At 40.8% G+C, this 25,321-nt stretch overlaps 1 protein-coding gene across 2 annotated transcripts in view; it reads left to right on the top strand.

Moving 5' to 3' along the window:
- SNX1 (sorting nexin 1) overlaps positions 1 to 25,321 on the top strand; it is a 46,184-nt gene that overhangs the window by 7,299 nt on the left and 13,564 nt on the right. For both annotated transcript variants that reach the window (XM_059698723.1, XM_059698733.1), the window contains exons 2-4: positions 13,454 to 13,562; positions 21,991 to 22,118; positions 22,542 to 22,608. In XM_059698723.1, the coding sequence (XP_059554706.1) occupies positions 13,454 to 13,562; positions 21,991 to 22,118; positions 22,542 to 22,608 (304 nt within the window). The remainder of the gene's footprint in view (positions 1 to 13,453; positions 13,563 to 21,990; positions 22,119 to 22,541; positions 22,609 to 25,321) is intronic.

Genomic DNA, 25,321 nt, shown 5'->3' with positions numbered 1-25,321 from the left:
ATCTACCCTGGCCAGGTAGCTCAGTTGGTTAGAGCATCATCCCAATCCACCGAGTTTGCCAGTTCGCCAGTCAGGGTCAGGGCACATACAAGAATTAACCAATGAATGCATATTTAAGTGACAACAAATTGATAATCTCTCTCTTTTTTCCTCCCTCCCTCTCTCTAAAATCAATAAATAAATTAAAACAAACAAAAATCCAATAGATACTCAGTGTCCCAAGCACAGAAGATTTTAGTGCAGTGCATTTGTGCTGTTTTGTAAAACATGGTGTGGGAGAGGAGTTACTGCTTTTAATAGGCAAAAAAATTGCCCCCTCCCCAACATATCCATATCCTAATCCCAGGACCTGTGAATGTGTTAGTTTACAAAGCAAAGGGGGGTTAAGATTGAAGACAGAAGTAAGGTTGCTAATCAGCTGCCCTTAAAGTAGGGAAATTATCTGGGTCCAGTGTAATCACAAGGATCCTTTAAAAAAGGAAGAGTCAGAGAGTGACTACACTAGACTGACTACCTTTGGTGGAGAAGGGGAGGCACAGAGAGATACAAAGTTGTTGGCTTTGAAGATAGAAGTGAGCCATAAACCAAGAAATGTGGGCAGCTTCTAAAAGCTAGACCAATAAAGAAATGGATTCTCCCTTCGAACCTCCAGAAAGGAACACAATTTGATGAACCTTGATTTTAGCCCAATGATACCTATATTGACTTCCACAGAACTAGAAGAAATAAATGTGCATTTTTTAATCTGTTAAATTTGTAATAATTTGTTGCAGCAGCAATAGAAACCTAATACACTGTCCCACTTCACTCATTTTTCCCTAGAAGTAAAGATGGCAAAAGGAGCAGTATTTCATGCTGAGATCTTCCAGGGTAATTTTTAAAGACTTCCCGACTGCCCTGTTATAATCTGGGTATAGCTTCTGGGGTTAACTTATCCCTAAATGTCCTTGCCTTGTTATATTAGTATGATCACACAATTTCATAGATCCATCTTGCCTTACTAAATTATACTAATACTAGAGGCATGGTGCACAAAATTTGTACACTGCGGGGAGGGGGTCCCTCAGCCCGCACTGTACCCTCTCTCAGTCTGGCAGTCGGACATCCTTAGGGCTGCCACGGAGGCGGGAGAGGCTCCCACCACCACTGCTGTGCTCGCCAGCCATGAGCCCAGTTCCTGGCTGAGCGGCACTCCCTCTGTGGGAGCACACTGACCACCAGAGGGCAGCTCCTGTGTTGAGCGTCTGCCCCCCTGGTGGTCAGTGCTCATCATAGCGACCGGTCATTCTGCCGTTCAGTCGACTTGCATATTAGCCTTTCATTATACAAGATTCAGAAAATTTGTACTCTATTTCTCCAGATCCAGAAGCAGTGTTACCTTAGCTTTTAATTTTGATTTGACCTACTATGCAGTTGAGTTTTAAAAGTACTACCCTTTTGAGGTCCCTTGAACATAATGCAAGGATTCTATATGGAGCAAGGAACAGTTGAGCAACAGGAGGAAGAATCACAACTGGTTAACCTAAAGGGAAGTTACCCAGAATCACAGGACTTCTCAGTACTGAATGGCTATGTCAGCTCTGAGGACAGCAGGTCCAGGTCTGTCCTTCCCCAAGGTAAGAAAATTGCATTCGTAGACCGGGCCTCATGGTTTAAGGCTGGTAATTGGCAAGGAATACCTGTTTGCTCTTAACACAAGTGCTCTCTTGCTGCACGGCAGATCTTTCTAGTGCCTTTCTGAGAATTAGGACCAGGCTATCTATGTGCTCTTATAATTATGAGCAGAAGCACTTGAACTTTTTAAACTGCTTATCAGTGGAACCACCTGCTAGAATTAACAGTCAAAGGGAGTCAGCAAGTGTTGGATATCCTAGCCTAGGATCCTATCACTAACAGAAAGAATGCTTCCTTTATTTTACAAAAAGGTGGGGAGGGCAGAGGGAATATGCAGGGCTAGGCTTTGGCTTTGTTAGTACATCACAGACATACCATTTTCATTACAATATAATTTTATCTGGTGCTTGAAATGTAGCCTCCTTCAAATACATGTATATTTTGTGACTTATTGACTACTAAGAGGTTTTTAAAATATGGATTATAAAGTAAAACTTATTTTTAGTATTGATCTTGCCATTCAATTAAACATTGTGCTTCCTTCTTTTCCCCAAAATGAGTCCTTCCTAAAATTTTAACTGTTGATTCAAAATTAGCTTTTTAATATAAATTATACCTTAATACTGATTTAAAATGAGCCTTTTAATCTTAGACATAGCATATGAAATGTGTTGTTATATTGTCCATGTGGGTATTTATTTTGACAACAGGTGTCAACATAAGAATTGAGTGAACTGTATGGCCTGCTTGGCTCAGTGGTTGAGTGTTTACCTATGAACCAGGAGGTCATGGTTTGATTCTCTGTCAGGGCACATGCCTGGGTTGCGGGCTTGATCCCCAGTGTGGGGTGTGCAGGAGGCAGCTGATTTGCAGCTCCTTTTATACATTTGAAATTAAAGAGGGAGTGTAAGGAAGATGACCTGAAGGTGGGAGAAAGCAAGGCTGGAATTGGATTACAGGATAGTTTTCAAGATTATGTGCTTTCTTGAGGGTGTTTACGCTTATTTCAAAGGTGAGTTAAGCTAGATGCACTAGAAAAATGAATAGGGCTTGTTTAAAGCGAAGATAAAAAAAAAAATAAACCTTTTACTAAAAAAGTTACATGTCTGAGGCATGACTACCCACCATTACCTGCCCAGTTAAGAATTTATGATCGGATCACCTGTGAGGTTACTTGCCATAAAACCTCTTTTTCATGCACACAAGTCATTATTATAGACTGTATAGTCTCATGGAAGACTTATTTCCTCTGTGAATGTGGGATACTACCAATAGGGGTCCATTTCTTCTTACTCCTGAAAATAGTTCTGCTCGGCTTCTTTTGAATCTGATTTTACGTAAAACTTGAGATTATTATGCCTCGAAGGCCAACTGTGTCTTGATACTTTTCAACCTGTTAAAAAAGAAATAACAGACTCAAAATGAAGTAATTTGCCCTCACAACAGCAAAACAAGGCTTATTTTCAAATTCGACCTCTCCCAGAAATGTGACTTTTTTTATTATTAATTTTATTTTTCAATTACAGTTTACATTCAATATTATTTTGTATTAGTTTCAGGTGTACAGCATAGTGGTTAGACAATCATCTATATAATAAAGAGGAAATATGCTAATTTGTCCATGACGGTGTCCCAGTCATGACCAGTCTGTGGGCAGGGCCAGGGGCAGGGACTTCCACCTCCAGCGCTAACATCACGCTGCCTGTGTGCATCCTGGTTCAGCACTGGTATGGTGCTGCAGGGGAGAGGGAGGGCTGGGCTTGACGGGGGACCTAAGGCCGCACCCCCCACCCCGGGCCGCCAGGAGACCTCAGACTGTGCCCCCCGCCTGGCAGGGCTTGACTGAGGACCTCAGGCCATGCCCCACGCCCAGCAGGGCTTGACAGGGGATGCCAGGTCGGGGGACCTGAGGCTGCGCCCCCCCACCCGGAGGGGCTTGACGGGGGTGGGGCCGGCCAGGTCTAGGTCTCACCCAGTGGGGGTGGGGCCAGCAGGATCTGGGTCTCCTGTGTTTTCGAAGCACGTGAGGGTGATAGGCAGGGACTTCACTCTGGGTCCCGGAGCGCACCCCTGACAGGAGGGAGATTTTATATACATTTTACTAATTTTCTTTCATCTCTGACACTTCTATTATAGAGAAAGGGCAGATAGCAATATTAAAATATTTCTTCTCATTAATTCTCTTTTTTTTTCTTCTTTTTAAAAAAAATATATTTTATTGATTTTTTACAGAGAGGAAGGGAGAGGGATAGAGAGTTAGAAACATCGATCAGCTGCCTCCTGCACACCCCCTATTGAGGATGTGCCTGCAACCAAAGTACATGCCCTTGACCAGAATTGAACCTGGGACCTTTCAGTCCGCAGGCCGATGCTCTATCCACTGAGCCAAGCCAGTTAGGGCTAATTCTCTTTTAATGTGCACAAATTTCATGCACCAGGCCACTAGTTTATAATAATAAAAGCATAATATGAAAATCAACTGAACGGCCTAATATCGGAACAACCTTTCAGACAACCTTCCAGACGAAGTCGGGGCTGCTAGGGCCTACTCTTGCATGAATTTTGTGCATCAGGCCTCTAGTGTACTTTATAAAATGATCCCCTTGATATTTCAAGTACCCACCACCATAAATAGTTATTATGGTATTATTGACTATATTCACTGTGCTGTATTTTACATCCCCGTGACTATTTTGTAAACTAACTAAAATTTTACTTATAATTTTATAATAATCCCTTCACCTTTTTTACCCAGTCCCCCAACTGCCCCCCTCTCTGGCAACCATGAGTCTATTCTCTCTGAGTCTGTTTCATTTGTTTATTTTTTTCATTAGATTCCACATATAAGTGAGATCATTCGATATTTGTCTTTCTCTGTATTCTTTCACTTAGCACAGTGGTCGGCAAACTGCAGCTTGCGAGCCACATGTGGCTCTTTGGCCCCTTGAGGTGGCTCTTCCACAAAATACCGACTTCTGCGCATGGGTCACGAAGTTTCAATCGCACTGTATGTGCGCGCCCGCACATGGTATTTTGTGGAAGAGCCACACTCAAGGGGCCAAAGAGCCGCATGTTGCTGGCGGGCTGCAGTTTGCCGACCACTGACGTAGCATAATACCCTCTAAATCAGTGGTTCTCAATCTTCTGGCCCTTTAAATACAGTTCCTCATGTTGTGACCCAACCATAAAATTATTTTCATTGCTACTTCATAACTGTAATATTGCTACTGTTATGAATCGTAATGTAAATATCTGATATGCAGGATGGCCTTAGGCGACCCCTGTGAAAGGGTTGTTTGACCGCCAAAGGGGTCGCCACCCACAGGTTGAGAACCACTGCTCTAAATCCATCCATGCTGTCACAATGGTAAGATTTCATTCTTTTTTATGGCCAAATAATATTCTGTTGTGTATATACCACAACTTTTTATCCACTTGTTTATTAATGGGCATTGGGTTGCTTCCATATCTTGGCTAGTTTAAATAACCCTGCAGTGAACATAGGGGTATATATATTTTTTTTGAGTTAGTGTTTTGGGTTTCTTCAGATATATACCCATAAGTGGAATCGGCGGGTTATAAGGCAGCTTCATTTTAAATTTTTTGAAGAGTGGCTGCACCATTATGTATTCCCACCAACAGTGGCCAAGGGTTACCTCAGAAATATGACCTTTGAACAGTCAATCTGGAATTTCCTGATTAGTACTAGTGCAATAATCTTCATGATAAAACCTCTGTCAGGTTTCCTTGCCTCAAAAAGTTGATGGCTCAGTGTTTGAGCATCAACCCATGCACCAAGAGGTCACCAATTCCATTCCTGGTCAGGGCATATGCCCGGGTTGCAGGCTTGATCCTCAGCAGGGAGCATGCAAGAGGCTGTTGATGTTTCTCTCTCATTAATGTTTCTATCTCTCTCTCTAAAAAAATATATATATAAAAAATTGATGACCTGTGTAGATAGCAGGCTGACAGCTGGGAGCGGAGGCTTGGGGGGAGAGCCTGAGTGGAGGGGTGGGAGGTGGAGAGACTGAGCATAAAAGAATAAAAAAGAAAGAAAAAACTCACGGACATGGACAACAGTATGGTAATTGCAGGGATGAGGTGTGGAGGGAGGTAGAGGAGCATATATAGTAGGGATAAATGGTGATGTAGGGAGACTTGACTTGGATTGATGGCAGGTGATGTATTGTAGAATTGTGCACCCTGTAATCTGTATAATTTTATTAACCACTGACTTCTTTCACTTAGCAATGAACATAGGAATTTTTTTTTTTTTTGACTGAGAATTGAACCATGACCTCTTGGTTCCTGGGATAATGAAAAGTAAGGACCTGAACTAATTTGAACCAATCTGTAATCCAAATCCCACCTTGCTTTCTCTGACCTGCATATAATCTTTCTTACCTTCTCTCTTTAACTCCAAACTTATGAAAAGAAACTGCAAACTGTTATTCTCAGGGGCATTTGAGACTTGCTTCCCCACATATGTCATCAAAAAAGCACCCCTTTTTAGTTCATAATTTTACCAAATTTAATTTCAGTTCATTGATTTGGATGGGCATTGGACAAACTAAGCTTATTTCTTTAGGATTGTTAAAAAGCAAAATTCAACCCAGTAAACATAAAGATCTAATTGATTTTATTGAATGATTCATGAATCCATGAATCCAGAAGCATCCCATCTAGTAAATAGAGGTACTCCCAGGAGTTATACAAAATGGAAGGGTATTAATGGCAGGAGGATGGGGAAGGAAGTCATTAGTAAAACAAAAACAAAAGTATTGCTTTAGGCCAGGTAATCAACTTAAAAAACAAACAAACTGAACTTATTGGGTAATGAAAAGCCAGGCAGGTTTGGATGTTTCTTACATCAGCAAAGTAAAATATAAAACAAATGTGAACAGAGATAAAGTTTGGGAGGGATACTGTACAATATGCCCGAGAGAGGGTTAATGTACTTTTGTAAAAGTGTACACCTAAGAAAAGTTAACTTTGCATAGAAAAATGGGCAGAGGACATCAAGATAAGTCACAGAGGTGTTTTAGATGTTCTAGTAAACATGAGAAACCTGGCAAAGATTTTTAAAAAGAGAAAATGCTTAATGTTGCTATAGATGCTCTACTTTTGTACATTGCTGGGGATGAGAGAGGTATATAAGCTTGTGCTGCGCTTTCTGAAAGGCAGCTTAGCAGAGCCTTTGAAATTTTTATGTCCAATAATCCTACTTAAGGTCTATCCCGCCCAGCTGGCATGGCTTAGTGGTTGAGTGTCAACCCAGGAACCAAGAGGTCACGGTTCGATTCCCAGTCAGGTCACATGCTCAATGCCCAGTAGGGGATGTGCAGGAAGCAGCCGATCGATGAGTCTCTCTCATCATTGACGTTTCTCTCTCTCTCCCTCTCCTTTCCTCTTTCTCTAAAAATTAATAAAAACACTTTTTTAAAAAAAGTCTATCCCAAGGAAATATATATATATATATCTAGTATATGTGTATGTGTGTGTGTGTGTGTGTGTGTGTGTGTGTGTGTATGTATGAATATCACTATTTGTAGTGATAAAAAACCTGGAAACTATCTAAATGTCCATCCTTAGGGAAATAATGACTAGCTTGTGGTAAACTCATACAATAGAGAGTTAAGTCACTAAGAGTGGGAATTTTTGTACAATTCTTAATGACATGAAAGAATGCTCAAATACTATTTTAATTCTTTATGCCTGTTTCTCTATTTCTTTTTTTTATTTCAGAGATGATGGGAGAGGGAGGGAGAGAGAAACATCAATGATGAGAAAGAATCATTGATTGGCTGCCTCCTGCATGCTCCCCACTGGGGATCAAGCCTGCAAACCAGGTATGTGCCTTGACCGGAATCGAACCTGGGACCCTTCAGTCCACAGGCTGACATTCTATTCACTGAGCCAACCGGCTAGGGCTCTCTCTGTTTCTTATATTACAGCAGTCCCTTTAGCATTTCTTACAATTCTGGTTTGGTTGTGACAAACTCCTTTAGCTATTTTTTTGTTTTTGTCTGGGAAGCTCTTTATTTCACCATCTATTTTGAAAAATAGCCTTGCTGGATATAGTAATCTTAGTTTCAGATCCTTGCTTTTCATTACCTTGAATACTTCATCCCATTCCCTCTGGCATGTAGAGTTTCTGATGAAAAATCAGCTCACGGCCTTATGGGAGCTCCTTTATAGGTAACAGTTTGCTTTTCTCTTGCTGCCTTTAAGATACACTCTTTGTCTTTAATTTTTGGCATTTTAATTATGTTGTAAATAAATAAGTACTATCAGTAGTAACCTTAAATGTAAATGGATTAATGCTCCAATCAAAAGATATATGGTAACTGAATGGATATGAAAACATGACCCAAATATATGCTATCTACAAGAGACCCATCTCAGAACAAAGACTCACACAGAATGAGAGTGAAGGGATGGGAAAATTTTTTTCCATGCAAATGGAAATGGAAAAAAAAAAAAAGCTCAAATAAACTCTTACAGTAATTCTCTACAAGCTTGTTTGTTTCTTTTTTAATATATTTTTATTGATTTCAGATAGAAACATCTCCCTCTCAAAAGAGACCAGGTCAACAAGAGGATATAACCTTGGTAAACACATATGCACCCAATATAGGAGCACCTAAATATATTTTTTTAAAAACTTCTGGAGGACTTTAAGGGAGAGATCAAAAGAAATACAGTCATAATAGGGGACTTTAACACCCCACTGGATAGATCTTCCAGACAAAAAATCAACAAGGGCCCATGCAGCGTGGCTCAGTGATTGAGTGTCAGCCTATGAACCAGGAGGTCATGGTTCAATTCCCAGTCAAGGCACATGCTGGGTTGCAGGCTCTATCCCCAATAGGGAGTGTGTAGGAGGCAGCCAATCAATGATTCTCTCTCATCATTGATATTTCTATTTCTCTCCCTCCCTCTCTGAAGTCAATAAAAATATATGTATTTTAAAAATCAACAAGTGACACACTGGATCAGATGGATTTAACTGACATCTGCAGAACATTTCACCCCAAAGCTGCAGAATATACATTCTTCTCAAGTGCACATGGGTCATTTTCAAAGATAGACCACTTGTTAGGACACAAAACAAGTCTCTACAAATTTAAGAAGATTGAAGTGATATCAAGCTTCTTCTCGGATTACAATGGCATGAAATTAGGAATCAATTACAATAAAAACACTCAATAATATTCAAACATTTGGAGGCTTAATAGCATGTTATTAAACTAGAGCAGTGATGGCGTACGTTTTGAGCTCGGCGTTTCAGCATTTTGAAAAACCCTAACTTAACTCTGGTGCCGTGTCACATATAGAAATTTTTTGATATTTGCAACCATAGTAAAACAAAGACTTATATTTGTGATATTTATTTTATATATTTAAATGCCATTTAACAAAGAAAAATCAACCAAAAAAATGAGTTCGCGTTCACCTCTGACACGCGTGTCATAGGTTCGCCATCACTGAACTAGAGGCATGGTGCACGAAATTCATGCACTTGGGGGGGGGCGGTGTCCCTCAACCCAGCCTGCACCCTCTCCAATCTGGGACCCCTCTGGGGATGTCCGACTTCCGGTGTAGGCCCAATCGCCTGCCAGCCTGATCACCCCTAACCACTCCCCTGCAAGCCTGATCAACACCTAACTGCTCCCCTGCTGTCCCGATTGCCCCCAACTGCCCTCCCCTGCCGGCCTGGTTTTCCCCAACTGCCCTCCCCTGCTGGCCATCTTGTAACCACATGGGGGTGGCCAGCTTGTGCAAGGGTGTGATGGTCAATTTGCATATTATATAGGATGAATGGGCTACCAATGAGATTAAGAAAGAAATATTAAAACTTCCTGGAAACAGATGAGAATGAACACACAACAACCCAAAATCTATGCAGCACAGCAAAAGCAATTCTGAGAGGGAAGTTCATAGCACAACATGCCTACCTCAAAAAACAAGAAAAATTATTAATAAACTACCTAACCCTACAACCTACAAAATTAGAAAGAGAACAACAAGAAAACCCAGAGTAAGTACAAGGAAGGAAATAATAAAGATCAGAGCAGAAATAAATTACATAGAGACCAAAAAATAATAATAATACAAAAGATCAATTAAACCAAGAGCTGGTTCTTTGAAAAATGCTTAAATGGTAGGGGCAAAACCAGAATACAAACTTTTATATACATAGATTAGTACATAGAAGAATTACAGAGGAAAGATTAGGGTAGCAAATATAGTAATCCATCTAACTATCTTTAATTAGCTAAAACTTTATCTAGAGCCCAATCCTGAGTGGTTTTTGGAATGGAGTCCCAGAGGATATCTGAGGAGCAGTTTTCTGTTCTCAGGTAGTTGTTACCTAGCTCTTAAGGGAGCACAAGTCTGTTTTCATCACAGTTCTAGTCAAGCAACAATGGTTTGGGCTCAAATATGGTCTGATGGAGGGAGAAAGACAGATAATTGTGCTCTAGTTGTCATTGCATATTCCATCCATCTGGTTCTGTCTTTTCAGAGTAGTATATAGATAGACACATGGCTCCAGAAAATGTTCTTTGTCTTTAAGTTGATAAGTTTCTATGGTAAATCAGAAATAGAAAGCTAGCTTTGTTCATCTCCATATCACAGGAATGGGTTCTTCTAAGTGGCTAAATTCCAACCTGTGCCCTTCTGTTGCTTCAGTGTCCCTAGTGAGCTACTAGTAACTTGCGTTTAAATATATTCATCCTTAATGTATCTTGGGTTTTAATCTCTCCTAGATTTCCATCTACAGATGACTGGTATCAGTGGGAACTGGATTAAAAAGAATTCAGATGGGAAGGGAAGGGGTGGGGGGGCTGGGAGAAAAAGGGGAAGGGATTTACCAGCGGAGGGGGGTGAGGGGCTTAGGAGAGGGTAAAGAGGGGATAAATGGTGATGGAAGGAAACTTGACTTGGGGTGGTGAAAACACGATACAATATACAGATGATGTATATTGTACCCCTGAAATCTATATTGTACCCCTGAAACCTATATTTTATTAGCTATTGTCACCCCAATTTTAAAAAATCAGATGGCTTTCTATGAGATCCCGCTACTGTACAAGAGAACAAGTTTATAGGAAATGTGTATGTAAGAAGGTGATTGGCAGTGTATGAGGCAAAAGGGAAATGTGGGTTTTGTTTTGCTCTATTATTTCTTGTCTGTGTCTCTGTTTTTTAAGATTGAAGCAGCTAGAAGTCTCTTGACAATTGGTATAACATTTAAGCATACACAACTTAGTGCTCATTAAATTTTATTTGCATAGGAAAAATTCCAGTAGAGGCATTGTTTGCTAATATAAAACTAAATATTGGTAACAGTTTCTTTCCCCGAGGGTGGTCCCAGTATTGGGGTGGAGCTGTTTGCGTGGCATTTTCAGAGTTCTCAATAGATCTATCATTTCACTTTATTCTTTTGGGTCAGAAATGGCCTGTTTCTGAGGAACTAAATCCCTCTGATTGGTTAAGGAAATGTTTCATAAAAGATTCTAAAAGTCAGGTCTTAACTGATTTAGCCTTAGGGTCTGACTTCAAAACCCTGCGAAACCACACCATGGCTTTTGAAGCCAGATTCCCAGCTTTCTGTTCCTGTCCTGCACAATCCAGCTTTGTTTATTCTGGTAACTGGTCTGGGTCTCTCCCCACACTTGTTTGTGGTTGATCACTGAGCTTTTGATAAAGGGCATGGACTGACTGTATTTTCACTATGTACCCACGAAGCTAAGCATGACTGGTTTTTATTCCCCTATTCTGACATGGGTATTGTATGAAAATTGTGCCTACGTAAGTTAAGGATGAAAAGATAAGTTATTTTAACAACAGCTTTAGGTGTAAAGTGTTAAAACTTCTTTTGTCTCTCCAGAGGGATCAGTAATATCCACACAACTGGGTTTCAATTAACAGTTTAGCCAAGACAACAAAGTAAGCAGGATCAGAGCTTAAATACTGGAATCCACTGGATCCAGTGTGGGGTTCTTGTCACTAGAATGTGCCCCATCAGCATTTGAAAGAATAAAGGTTATCAACTGAGAAGGAGAAATCCGTTTGGACAGGTTCTTTTGAAAGTTATCTCTGTATACACATACCCGCATCAGTGTCATGTGCTTTGGGGTAGGGCATTTCAGCAAGGTTATGGTATTAGAAATTAACTCTAAAATGTATTCATTTATTTCAGCTCTGTGATTACTTGGGCAGCACTTACACCACTAATACTGATTTGCTGCTTATTGAACTGGCCGACTAGCGCCCCTATCTTCTCCTAAATAACTGTAGGAGTGACTGAACGATGCATTAAAAGTCACTTTCATTGAATTGTACACTTGAAACCTATATAATTTTATTCATCAGTGTCATCCCAATGAATTAAAAAAAAATTTTTTTTAAAAAAAAGAACCAATGAGCTCTAGTTGATTTGGCTTAGTAGATAGAATGTTGGCCTTCGGACTGAAGGGTCCCAGGTTCGATTCTGGTCAAGCGCCCATGCCCGGGTTGTGGGCTCGATCCCCAGTAGGGAGCATGCAGAAGGCAGCCAACCAGTGATTCTCTCTCATCATTGATCTTTCTATCTCTCTCTCCCTCTCCCTTCCTCTCTGAAATCAATAAAAAATATATTTTTTAAAAAACAAAACCACAACCCTAGCCAGTTTGGCTCAGTCGGCCTGTGGACTGAAAGGTCCCAGGTTCGATTCTGGTCAAGGGCATGTACCTTGGTTGCAGGTTCCCCAGTCAGGGTGTGTGTAGGAGGCAACCAATTCATGTGTCTCTCTCACGTCGATGTTTCCCTCTGTCTGTCCCTCTCCCTTCCACTCTTTCTAAAAATCAATTGGAAAAATATCCTCAGGTGAGGATTAACAACAACAGCAACAAAATTAAAAATATGTATATAATTTTAAAAAAGCAAAAAACAAATAATCCACAGACTTGAAGGCATGGAACCTGTCTGCAGGCTGCATTTTTCTTTTCTTTAAAAAGAAAAATATTCATTTATTTATATATTTTATATATTGAGAGAAAAACATCAATTTCTTGTTCCTCTTATTTATGTATTCACTAGAGGCCAGGTGCATGAATTCACACATGGGTGGGGTCCTCCAGGGTGGCCTGCAGAGATCGGTCCCAGCTCGCACCCCCAGCCTCACAGCTCCGCAGCCCCGCCTGGCACCCCACCTTGACCTGGTGCCACCCCCTCACCTGCTCCACCATCCCACCTGCGGGGCAACTGATCAGGGCCAGGCCCCCCGCCCGGCTCCCTCAGCACCTGGGAGCTGGGCAGTGGCCCCGCACCCTGCTGCCACCACTGGTCACCATCTGCAGGGCAATCAGCAGGGTGATCAGGCCCCCGCTCATACCTGCCTTGGCCTGGTGCCACCCACTCACCTGCTCCACCATCCCACCATGGTCCCACTCTCATTGGGGCCCATCGGGGCTGGCAGTGCCTGCACTGCTGCTGCTGCCAGTCCGTGTCACCAATACCCACCATGTTCCGCATCGCCCCCTGGTGGTCAGCGCTCATCATAGCAAGTGGTCGAACTCCTGGTAGAATGATGACCTGAGGGGACAATTTGCATATTACACTTTTATTATATAGGATTGGTTGATTCTTGTATGTGCCCTAACCAGGGATCAAACCTGCAACCTTGGGATATCAGGACAATGTTCTAATCAACTGAGTTACCCATCCAGGGCCAGAATAAATATTCTGCTAAAATAAAACCATTCAAAAGTCACTTTATAGGTTTGTTTTTAATGGTACTGTCTTATTCACAGTATCCCTCTTTTTTTTTTTTTTTTTTTTTTTTTTTTTTAGCGTAAGCCCCAGTATCCAAAGAGAATTACTTCCTTTCCTATCAGCAATGGCTCCAAAGAAAATGGAATCCATGAAGAACAAGATCAAGAGCCACAGGATCTCTTTGCAGGCAAGTACGGACTCAACACTTATACTAGGGATCTTCTAAATTACTGAGTTAAAGTAACCTTCCCCCCTTCCTCTAGGAAAAAATACATCTGCATGATTAGGATTGTGAAGGATTCAAAATATATAAAACGCAGTCCCTGCCATCAAGATTCTTGCAGGTTTAGGGAATAAAACATAAATATATAGTTTCTTCAGAGCGCCAGTTAGACAAACTATTAAACAGTAATATAAATGTGACTAGAGGAATGATAGACATACTAAGGCATGGCAGCTCAAAGAGGTCTGAGATCAGACTAAAGCAGTGGCTTTAGACTTTTATGACCAAGACTCATAGTAAGAAATATATTTTATTGTCATCATCCAAAATATATACTTACTGCCCAGCTGGCATGGCTCAGTGGTTGAGCATTGACCTATGAACCAGGGGTCACAGTACAATTCCCCGTTAGGGCACATGCCCTGGTTGTGGGCTCAATACCCACTGGGGGGCATTCTGGAGGCAGCCGATCAGTGGTTCTCTCTGATCATTGATGTTTCTGTCTCTCTTTCTCCCTTCCTCTCTGAAATCAATAAAAATATATTTTAAAATCTACATACATATGTACTTACTAGAGGTGATCAGGGCCATCTCACCCAATCCCGATCGGGGCTGATGGGGGCCAACCCTGGGGGGGGGGGGGGGGGCTTCGGGAGGATGGCCAGCCGCAGGAGTTTGGCTGTGGGAGCACACTGACCACCCAGCCGACTGTGGGGAGGGACCATGGGAGGTTGGCTGTGGGAGTGCACTGACCACCAGGGGGCAGCTCCTGCGTTGAGCATCTGCCCCATGGTGGTCAGTGCGTGTCATAGAGACCAGTTGAGCGGTCGTAATAGTCGCTTAGGCTTATATGTGTATATATAGATACAGATATAAATCTGAAACAAGTTTTTTTAAATTTTCCTTACAACTTTCAATACAATCTGAAATTTTTTATTATTTCTCTTTTAATGACATTTGCAACCCATTGAATTGATTTCACAATTCACCAAATGAGACACAATCTGCAGTTTGAAAAACAATGGTATAGAATGGGGATTTCTTAATCTTGAAGATTTTAAATTTTCATCCTAGGGCCAATTAAGAGCCATTGGCAGTGTTGAATATGGGCAACATAATGTTTTAGGAAGACTGATCTAGTGGAATTATTATATAAAATGGATTGTAGTGGACAAAGATTAGAAACTTCAGAAGGCATTCACAAATTAGTTCAAGAATGAAATGACAAAGCAAAAATAAGGTGATGGAAGTAGGAAGGGAAAGGTAAAAACTTTTCAAAAGAGAAATCAACAAATTCTCGTGTTAGTGATTGGACACACTAGGTATCCAAAAATCAGGATTGAAGACAGAGTTATAGGTTTCAGTCTAAGGACTGAGAAGAAAATGGTACTGTTGGAGAACTATATTCCAAAGAAGAAACTGGCTTTTGAGAGGAAAGTGAGTTAGAGTTTTAGATATTTAAATCTGAAATGCAAAGGAAAATGCCCAGGAGGAGATTTGAACTGTGGTGCTCTCCCTGGGATAAGAGGGAAGAGCTGGAAGAACCTCTTCGTAGAGGTTGAAGCTGCCATGGGAATGTGATCCTTAAAGGAGAGAAGGGTGAGGAAGGAGCAAGATGAGAGCATCGAGGGTAAGATTCTGGGAAACTCACATTAGAATTCTGCTAGGAAATTTAAAAGACAAAAGGGAAGAAGCGGTTAGAAGAAGATCTATAAAGATTTAGAAGATTTTCCAGGAGAGAAACTAAGATGGCGGCATAGATAAACACCGGGAAATTGCTGCTTCCCACAATTGATAAATGCATCAAAAACACAAGGCGGACATCATCCAGAACTAAAGGAAGGCTGGCTGAGTGTAAATTCCACAACTAGAAGGAAAGAAAAGCACACTGAGAGCCAGAGGAGCTGCAGAGGTGGAGTGCAGAGGTACAGGGGCTTGCGCGCGCGGAAAGGGTCTGGCACCTGAGGACGCGGCTGTCTTTTTGAATCTGGAGGGAGACACAAGCTCCCAACGGCTCTGAAATCCGGTTCCGGGAAGTCTCTGGGGACCCAGGACTCATACGGGGAGAAACTGGACTGTCTGGCAGCGGGCGAGCTTGAGGGCGGCTTTCCCTCAGAGGTGCTTGCAGCCATTGCCGGGACACTGGGACTCGCGACTCCTTAGGGCGGGGCTGAGGCTCCGCCATAGCTGCTTGCTCCGCCCTTTGATTCCTTGAGACCCCGCCCCGCCCAGAGGCTTTTGCATATGAATGCCCCGGCCATTTGCAACCTGTAATTACCTAACCGCAGCCAGGCCAGATAGACCCAGAGCTTCCAAGAGAAGGCCCAAGGCCCCACAGCAGCTTGCATTGCTACACAGCTGAGCATCATCAGGGCACTTCCAAACTCCAAAAAAAGGAAGGGGAATCTGCAGTTCTCTTCGTATTTCCTGCTGTGTAACCTCAGGCAGAGGCTAAATTAGCACCTCCTTAGATCCAAGAGCCACTGTACCCAGTGGTCAGAGGGGGACCATCCAGATCACAACTCCTCAGATCCATAAGGGACACACTCAGGGTGCAGTTTCAGTGAGCACCAAAGCCCCACTGAAGCAAGTCTTGCCCCAGAAGGGTGTCTCCAGCACAGAAGTTCTCCCACTGCAGACACAGCTGATTCTCACTGCCAATTGGCCTGGAGGTCAATTCCTCCCAATGATCCTACAACAACCAAGGCATAGCTACAACAAGACTGTGCACAAAGCCCACAAGGGGGTGCACCAAGTGTGTCCACCTCAGGTAATTGGGGAGGCTGAGCCACTGGGCCCTACAGGACACCTAGCACACAAAGCCACTCTATCAACACAGGGAAGCAGCCAAAATGCGGAGACAAAGAAACAGGTCACAAATGGCAGAAATGGAGGAAAGCAAACGACTGGATATAGAGTTCAAGGCCACGTTTATAAGGTTTTTCAAGAATTTTATGGAAACCGCCGATAAATTTAATGAGTCCCTCAATAAGTATAGTGAGACCATGGAGGACATGAAAAAGGACCAACTAGAAATTAAGCATACACTGACTGAAATAAAGAATAATTTACAGAGATCCAACAGCAGACAAGAGGACCCCAAGAATCAAGTCAAAGATTTGAAATACAAAGAAACAAAAAATACCCAACTGAAAAAGAAAAAAGAAAAGAGATTCCAAAAATATGAAGATAGTGTAAGGAGCCTCTGGGACAACTTCAAGCGTACCAACATCAGAATTATAGGGGTACCAGAAGAAGAGAGAGGGCAAGATATTGAAAACCTATTTGAAGAAATAATGACAGAAAACTTCCCCCACCTGGTGAAAGAAATAGACTTATAGGTCCAGGAAGCGCAGAGAACCCCAAACAAAAGGAATCCAAAGAGGACCACACCAAGACACATCATCATTAAAATGCCAAGAGCAAAAGACAAAGAGAGAATCTTAAAAGCAGCAAGAGAAAGACAGTCAGTTACCTACAAGGGAGTACCCATACGACTGTCAGCTGATTTCTCAACAGAAACCATGCAAGCCAGAAGAGAGTGGCAAGAAATATTCAAAGTGATGAATAGCAAGAACCTGCAACCAAGATTACTTTATCCAGCAAAGCTATCATTCAGAATAGAAGGTCAGATAAAGAGCTTCACGGATAAGAAAAAGCTAAAGGAGTTCATCACCACCAAACCAGCATTATATGAAATGCTGAAAGGTATTCTTTAAGAAGAGGAAGAAGAAAAAGGAACTCTTAACCATTTGCCACAGCATGGATGGAACTGGAGAGCGGATAAATACCACATGATCTCACTCATTTGTGGAATATAATGAACAACATAAACTGACGAACAAGGACTGATCCAGAGACCGAGAGGCATTGATTGGACTGTCGGGCCTTGGAGGGAAGGTAGGGAAGGGTGGGGGTAAGGGGGAAAGATCAACCAAAGGACTTATATGCAAGCATATAGGCCTAACCAATGGACACGGACAACGGGGGGGGGGGGGGGGGTGTGTGAGGGTATGAGCCGGGGGGGGGGGGGGGGGGGTAGAGGGTAACGTGGGGACAAGGACACATATGTAATATCTTAATCAATAAAAATATATTAAAATAAAATAAAATAAAATTTAAAAAAAAAAAAAGATTTTCCAGTTCCTTTCATCTCTGAAACTTAACGTGCACACTATTTAATCATTCTGGGAGTGATTATTTTTTGGATACAGTTTCTGGAAGAAAAATGTAAAATAATGAACTATTTTTAGATATATGACAGGTTGAAAAGAAGGTTTTTCTATCTTTGGGACCTTAACATTTATATGATCTTTCCTTGTAAGAAGACCTGAAATCTTAATGTAACTGATAGCCCCAATGGTTGTATTTTATTTACATGAACATATAGGAGATCTTTATTAGGAACATATTTATTACTAATGAGGATTCTGATTTACTTAATCCCCCTGCTACTTTCATAAGCAGCTAATACCTACCTCACTACTAAGAAAAAATCAAAAAATACAGAAAGGAATGCTTACAGTGAGACATTTAGTTTAGGACTTGAGTAACTTCTCAAGATGTTTTAGATATTGACTGGAAATTTAAGTTATTATATTTTCTACATGATTAGTTTAGTGATGATCAGAGTATCTGTGATGGAGCCCAAAGGCTTTTCCATCACTCTTATCAAGAGTACAGGGGAGAACCCTAGCCAGTTTGGCTCAGTGGTTAGAGTGTTAACCTTCAGACCAAAGGATCTCGGGTTTGATTCTGGTCAAGGGCACATACCTCAGTTGCAGGCTTGATCCCCAGCACCCAACATGTGTGGGAGGCAACCAATGGATGTGTCTCTCTCACATCGATGTTTCTCTCTCTCTCTGTGTTTCTCCCCCTCCCTTCCACTCTCTCTTAAAAAAAAACAATGAAAGAAATATTCTTGGATGAGAATTAACAAAACAAACAAACAAAAAATGAGAAGGGGGGGGGATAATACAGAGAAAAAAGCATGTAAGTTTTGACATCTTTGTCACATGAATTTCAATAAAAATGCCACAGCTCTTCAAAGAGCTCTTAGTAGCACTCCAATAAGCCAAGGGTTTTATTTTATTTTTTTTAATTAAATCTTTATTGTTCAGATTATTACATTTGTTCCTCTTTTTTCCCCCCCATAACTCCCCTCCTCCAAGTTCCCGCCCCACCCTCCGCCCTCACTCCCCACCCACTGTCCTTATCCATAGGTGCACTATTTTTGTCCAGTCTCTTCCCGCATCTCCCACATCCCTTTACCCCCCAAGAATAGTCAGTCCATTCCCTGTCTATATCCCTGATTCTATTATAATCACCAGTTCATTCTGTTTATCAGATTATTTATTCACTTGATTCTTAGATTCACTTGTTGATAGATGCATATTTGTTGTTCATAATTTGTATCTTTACCTTTTTCTTCCTCTTCCTCTTCTTAAAGGATACCTTTCAGCATTTCATATAATCCTGGTTTGGTGGTGATGAACTCCTTTAGCTTTTCCTTATCTGTGAAGCTCTTTATCTGACCTTCAATTCTGAATGATAGCTTTGCTGGATAAAGTAATCTTGGTTGTAGGTTCTTGGTATTCATCACTTTGAATATTTCTTGCCACTCCCTTCTGGCCTGCAAAGTTTCTGTTGAGAAATCAGCTGACAGTCGTATGGGTATTCCCTTGTAGGTAACTGAGTTACTTTCTCTTGCTGTTTTTAAGATTCTCTCTTTGTCTTTTGCTCTTGGCATTTTAATGATGATGTGTCTTGGTGTGGTCCTCTTTGGATTCCTTTTGTTTGGGGTTCTCCGTGCTTCTTGGACCTGTAAGTCCATTTCTTTCACCAGGTGGGGGAAGTTTTCTGTCATTATTTCTTCAAATAGGTTTTCAATATCTTGGTCTCTCTCATCTTCTGGCACCCCTATAATTCTGATGTTGGTACGCTTGAAGCTGTCCCAGAGGCTCCTTACACTATCCTCGCATTTTTGGATTCATTTTTCATACCGCCCCTCTGGTTGGGTGTTTTTTGCTTCCTCGCATTTCAAATCATTGACTTGATTCTTGCGCTCCTCTGGTCTGCTGTCAGGAGTCTGTATAATATTCGTTATTTCAGTCCATGTATGCTTAATTTCTAGTTGGTTCCCCAACATAACATCGAGGGTCTCATTAGTTTTCTTGTAGATCTCATTAAGTTTATCGGCGGCTTCTAAACAGTTCTTGAGAGACCTTAAAAGTGTGGTTCTGAACTCTATATCTTCCATTGACAATTTTGTCCTGTTTCTTTGTCTCCGCATTTTGTTATGCTTTCTTGGTGCACCCCTAGTGGTCTTTGTGTGCAGTCTTGTAGTTAAGCCTTGATTGTTGTAGCTAATACCAGGGAGGGTTTGACCTCCAGGCCAAGTGGCTGTGAAAATTAGCTGTGTCTGCCAGCCAAGGGTTTTAAATAAGAAGCACCTCCTGTTTCATTTCCAAACACATTTGTTAACTTAATTATTTGTGTGGGGCCTGCATGATGTGAATATCTTAAACATACTTCAGCTGGTTGCTTGTTTCAAAGAATCCTAACTTCTTATGTGTACTGTTTTGTTTTGTACTCCCACAGCATCAGATTATGTTACCACTCTTTTCCTGATAGGGACTGGATTCCAACAGTATGACAACTTTATTTGTAGACATGATTCACATTTAATGATTAGGACATTGATCTAGTATTTGGTTACATCTTATAGACCCCTGTGTCTGGTTTCATTTTAGCTCCAAATGAAAATCTAGAAAAGAAAAAGAAACCACTTTCTTTGAATTCCCTAAGGGCTAAAATTGAATACGTAGTGTTCAAGCCAAACCTAAATGGATATTTACTTTTTTTTATTAAAAAAAACAAACAAACATCTGAGCTGTTTAGATTTTGAACTTCTAGCTCCATTGCTCTGGGTTAAAATTGCTTTTTTTTAAAAAATGGCCTAAAAAATGTTGATGCCTAGAAATGGTGCATAATGCTCTTTTAAAAGTATCCTCTCTAGGTCACTTAGAGAATGAGTTGTTCTGCTCAACTGAAATTTCCAAGATAGACAAAAGCAGCTCTTAAGCACTATTTTGTAAAACTGTTTTGATTAGAAAGATCTATCTATAATTATAAAAGTGTAGTATGCTAATTAGACCAGACGACCTTCCAGACTAAGCTGAGGCTGCCGCCATGGCTTTGAAGGCCGAGCCCCTTGAACAAATTTCGTGCATTGGGCCTCTAGTTTTTAGATATTACACCTCTTTTTATCCTCCTTGGACCACATATATTAAACATAACTTAATCTTTGCAAGGTGATCTATAACTATAATTGTGAACAATTCTTAAATTGAGCTAAAAATGCCTCGCCGTGTGGCTCATGATTGAACCAGGAGGTCAGGGTTTGATTCCGGTCAGGGGACATGCCTGGGGTTGCAAGCTCGATTCCCACTAGGGGGAGTGCAGGTGGCAGCCAATCAATGATTCTCTCTCATCATTAATGTTTCTATCTCTCTCTCCCTCTCCCTTCTTTTCTCTGAAATCAAATTTTTTTTTCAAAAAAATTTTTTTTAATGTGCTAAAGCAACAGTACCATCATCAGGTGTGGGAAATAGTCTTTTTCATAGGTGTTAGTATGTTTGTATCTTGGGTCCATTTTTTCTAGTTTATAGTTTTTCTTACTCTTCCTTTGATATCATTTTTTTACTGTCAGTATATGTGCCTTTTCTATCACATTGGCTTATAATGTAGGTAACCAAACTTATTCTTCTTTTATGACAATTATAACAAGAATAAATAGGCCCTGACTGGTGTGGCTCAGTTGGTTGAGCATTATCCTATACACCAAAAGGTCACCACTTGGATTCCTGGTCAGGGCACATGCCCTGGTTGTGGGCATGCAAGAGGCAGCCGATCTCATGTTGATGTTTTTCCTTTTGTGTGTGTGTGTGTGTGTGTGTGTGTGTCCCTCTCTTTTCCTCTCTCTCTAAAAAAAATCAATTAAAACATACGTGTTTTAAAAAGAATAGATAGGATCCATATAAGATTTTAAAGGAATATTCCTAAAAGTAAAATAAATTGGCATACTTACTTTGGCTGTGTAGTCTTTTTGCTTGATAGCTGGTTCTTGCCTAAATTCTATGTAAGAGGAGGTAGCCAAGTAGTTCTATTTAGAAATGAGAGATGTGGCTCTATTAAGCTTGTGCTAGAAGAATACTTCCCTTACCATCTTCCCCTTTTATACATGTAAAAATTTCATGATTCTTACTCTTAGTCTGAGAACCTCTGAGTATTGAGAATGGTTGCTCTTGTTCTTGTCATAGCCTATAGAACTGAAGTTTAACCATTAAAGACCCATTACTAACCTTTATTATAAAATATTAACTATTTTCAGATGCCACAGTGGAGCTATCACTGGACAGCACACAGAATAATCAGAAGAAGGTGCCAGCCAAAACACTCATATCTCTTCCTCCACAGGAAGCCACAAATTCTTCCAAGCCCCAGCAAAGCTACGAGGAGGTGAGAATCTATGCTATTTATTTGTGTGTGTGTGTGTGTGTGTGTGTGTGTGTGTTTAGAACTATGTTGCCAGTCTGAAGTTGATTATGAACCCTGAGTACATATTTAGTGTCTGAAGCTCCCATATTCAAGAGTATAATCTCTTCATTCCCTCCTTAGCCTGACAGAGGCAAGTTTTCCAAAATCTAGCAATTATTCATTATAATCAAAATAAGGTTTTAAGATAATAGATGTAACAAAGACCTTTGAACAGCCTCCCAACTTAAAATTGTGGAAGTTGGTTCATTGGTATTGTTGGGAATGGACAACTGAACACTGATACATAGAAGGATAAGTCTTGATGTTATATTGGTACAATATTAATACAGGGTAAAATTAATAGCCTTTTTTATTATAGTCTCATGATTGTTTTCTCTTTAAAAGCTAGAGGAAGAAGAACAGGAAGACCAATTTGATTTGACAGTCGGTATAACTGATCCTGAGAAGATAGGTGAGTGTACTTGGGACTCCTTGTGACGTTAGGATGCGGCTGTGGGAAGTATAGTTAGCTAATTTCTAGATAGTCAAGTCCAGAACTGAACTAGCCGTTGTAAAGTACTTCCTCGTTATCTTTCCTGTAAAATTATACTCCTTACTATGCTTCTAAGGCCAGAAATGTCAGTTACCCAGTACTTTACTTAGGTTTTTCATGGCTTTAGGCATAAAAATCAGAGACTTCAAATACTATTAGAATCCCTTTTTAAAAATCCAGACATCTCCTTCTCCCACAGAGTTAATGAAGCCATTTTATTCCCTTTTGAGATAACAAATCCCATTTAAACACCCAAAAAGACACATGTTCTATACTTTGGGGATACTGACTTTGTGTTTCCCTCAAGAAGTTTGAAATTCTTGTTATAGACCATTTATCATGTACTCTTGCTGTCCTAATGAAGTGGGGAGGTCTGCATCTCTTTATTTTAGGTAAAGAATAAAAGACCCAGGTTGAATCTTGGTCAAACTGAAATTAAATTTTCAAGAAACACAATACTTAACTTTTGCAGAAGTTGGATTTTTAGAATAACCTCTCCATGTCCCAAGCTTGTGAAAGCTATTAGCGAGCAGAGAGCAACAGGCCTCAACTTTCCTTGTTCCAGGTATATCCCCACAGAAGATGCTATACAGAGCCTTGTCCTCCTAACCTCTGGTTAAGTGGAAAAATGTAATTTCCAGCCTTCTGTCTATGCTGAATTAGAAATAGGAATTTATAAAGTCTAGTTAGACTTTATACCAAAACAGTTTGTCGTTAAAATGTTGAGTTTTACTTTTCCTAGACTGTTGCATTGGTAAGATATTTATGAACATCTTATACACTTCGCTTTCCAACAACAGAGGAAATTGAGGATCAATCGTAGCTTTGCTGTCGGGTCACAATTAATTCTATAAAGACCTAATTCCAAATAAGGTCACACTCTGAGATACTGGGATTTAGGACTTTCAGTATATCTTTTTCAGGGGGACACAATTCAACCCATTTTTTTAAACATCATGTGGATCAGATTTATTTAAATACAAGTCACTGCCCTAACCAGTTTGGCTCAGTGGATAGAGCGTCAGCCTGTGGACTGAAGGGTCCCAGGTTCGATTCCGGTCAAGGGCATGTACCTTGGTTGCAGGCACATCCTCAGTAGGGATTCTGCAGGAGGCAGCTGATCGATGTTTCTAACTCTCTATCCCTCTCCCTTGCTCTCTGTAAAAAATCAATAAAATATATTAAAAATAAATAAATAAATACATATCACTTTTGAGGATAAGTCTTCATCTTCTTAGGTTGGTGCCAAGAACCTGCTGCTTAAAGCATTTTCATGTTCAAAGCCTGATCTTATCGAAACACCTTTTATTTGTGTGGGCTGTTTATTCAACATGAGGTTCTCATTTCCACATACATTAAATAAAATTAGAATCCTACTTCTATCAGGACATGCTTTTTTTCAGTCTTGGTAATTTGCATATGCCATCTTCAACTTTCTGAAATTATTTAGGAAATTAGCATAAATTTAAAACTGCTGTATTGCTAGCCCATTTCTATATCTTGTGAGTTCTCTGTACGTGCAAGTATTTCTCTTTCCTCACACATTTCCTCAGTGAGAGCAGATGATATGTAGGCAAAGTGTCTGAAGATCCTGCTTTGCTACTGTGGGGTATTTTGTGTGTGTTAATCCTCACTGGAGGATATTTTTCCATTGATTTTTAGAGAGAATGGAAGGGAGGGGGAGAGACAAATAGAAAAACATTGATGTGAGAGGGACACCTAGACTGGTTGCCTCTCACATGCACCCCAACCAGGGCCAGGGATTGAGCCTCCAATCAAAGTATGTACCCTTCCTTGACCAGAATCGAACCCCGGACCCTTCAGTCCAGGGGCCGACACTCTATCCTCTGAGCCAAACCGGCCAGGGCTGCTACTGTGTTTTATGTATATGTGCACTTAGACTTTTCTTAATTGAAGGCAGTAGATTATGGGATTGACCTTTTGGATATTTGACTATGACTACTGGACTATGAATGAAAATTTTAAGACTTTTTCTATAAAGTAAATCTAGATATCATTTTCCTTTTATCAGTGGTAAGTATCCTTAGTGATATTAGGCAATGCAGTATGAGTGGTTTAGAAGAGAACTGACAGCAATAATCAGTATAAAGTAATTTTTAAAATTGAGTATATGATTTCCATTTTATACATACTCTTATTAGGGCTGGCAAGGTAGAGAAGGCAAGCCCTCTATTCCTATATAGGTACACAGCTTCTTTGTGTACTTTCCCAGTCATCTCACTGAAACCAAGTTGCAGTATATGACCCTGCTGATCCAGTACGGCACCTTCTTCCCCTGGGCCCTTACCCCACAACCAGTTCAGAGGCTTAAGCAAGTAGTAATAGTTGACCTAGGTTTCCTGGTTGGTGTGGGGGAAAAACCAAGGGGTGGGGAGGAAAGGGACAAAATCAACCCCAAACACCAGAGTCTAGCCCCAAACATCAGAGCTGTATCTGTCTACAATCCAATGGATGTCTTTTAAGTGCTCAGGGAGTCAATGGTGCCTTTATGTCCCTCAGTGGCCTAGGTCAGGACATTAATAAAGAGAAAAACAATTGCTTGAATCCCAAATTATTTAACAGTCAAAGGCTGTTTCAGAAACACAATTCCTCCAGAAAGAGAGATTTGTAT

Source organism: Myotis daubentonii, chromosome 1, assembly GCF_963259705.1.
Source record: "Myotis daubentonii chromosome 1, mMyoDau2.1, whole genome shotgun sequence".
Taxonomy (NCBI): Eukaryota; Metazoa; Chordata; class Mammalia; order Chiroptera; family Vespertilionidae; genus Myotis; species Myotis daubentonii.
This window is presented reverse-complemented; position numbering and strand designations above follow the sequence as displayed.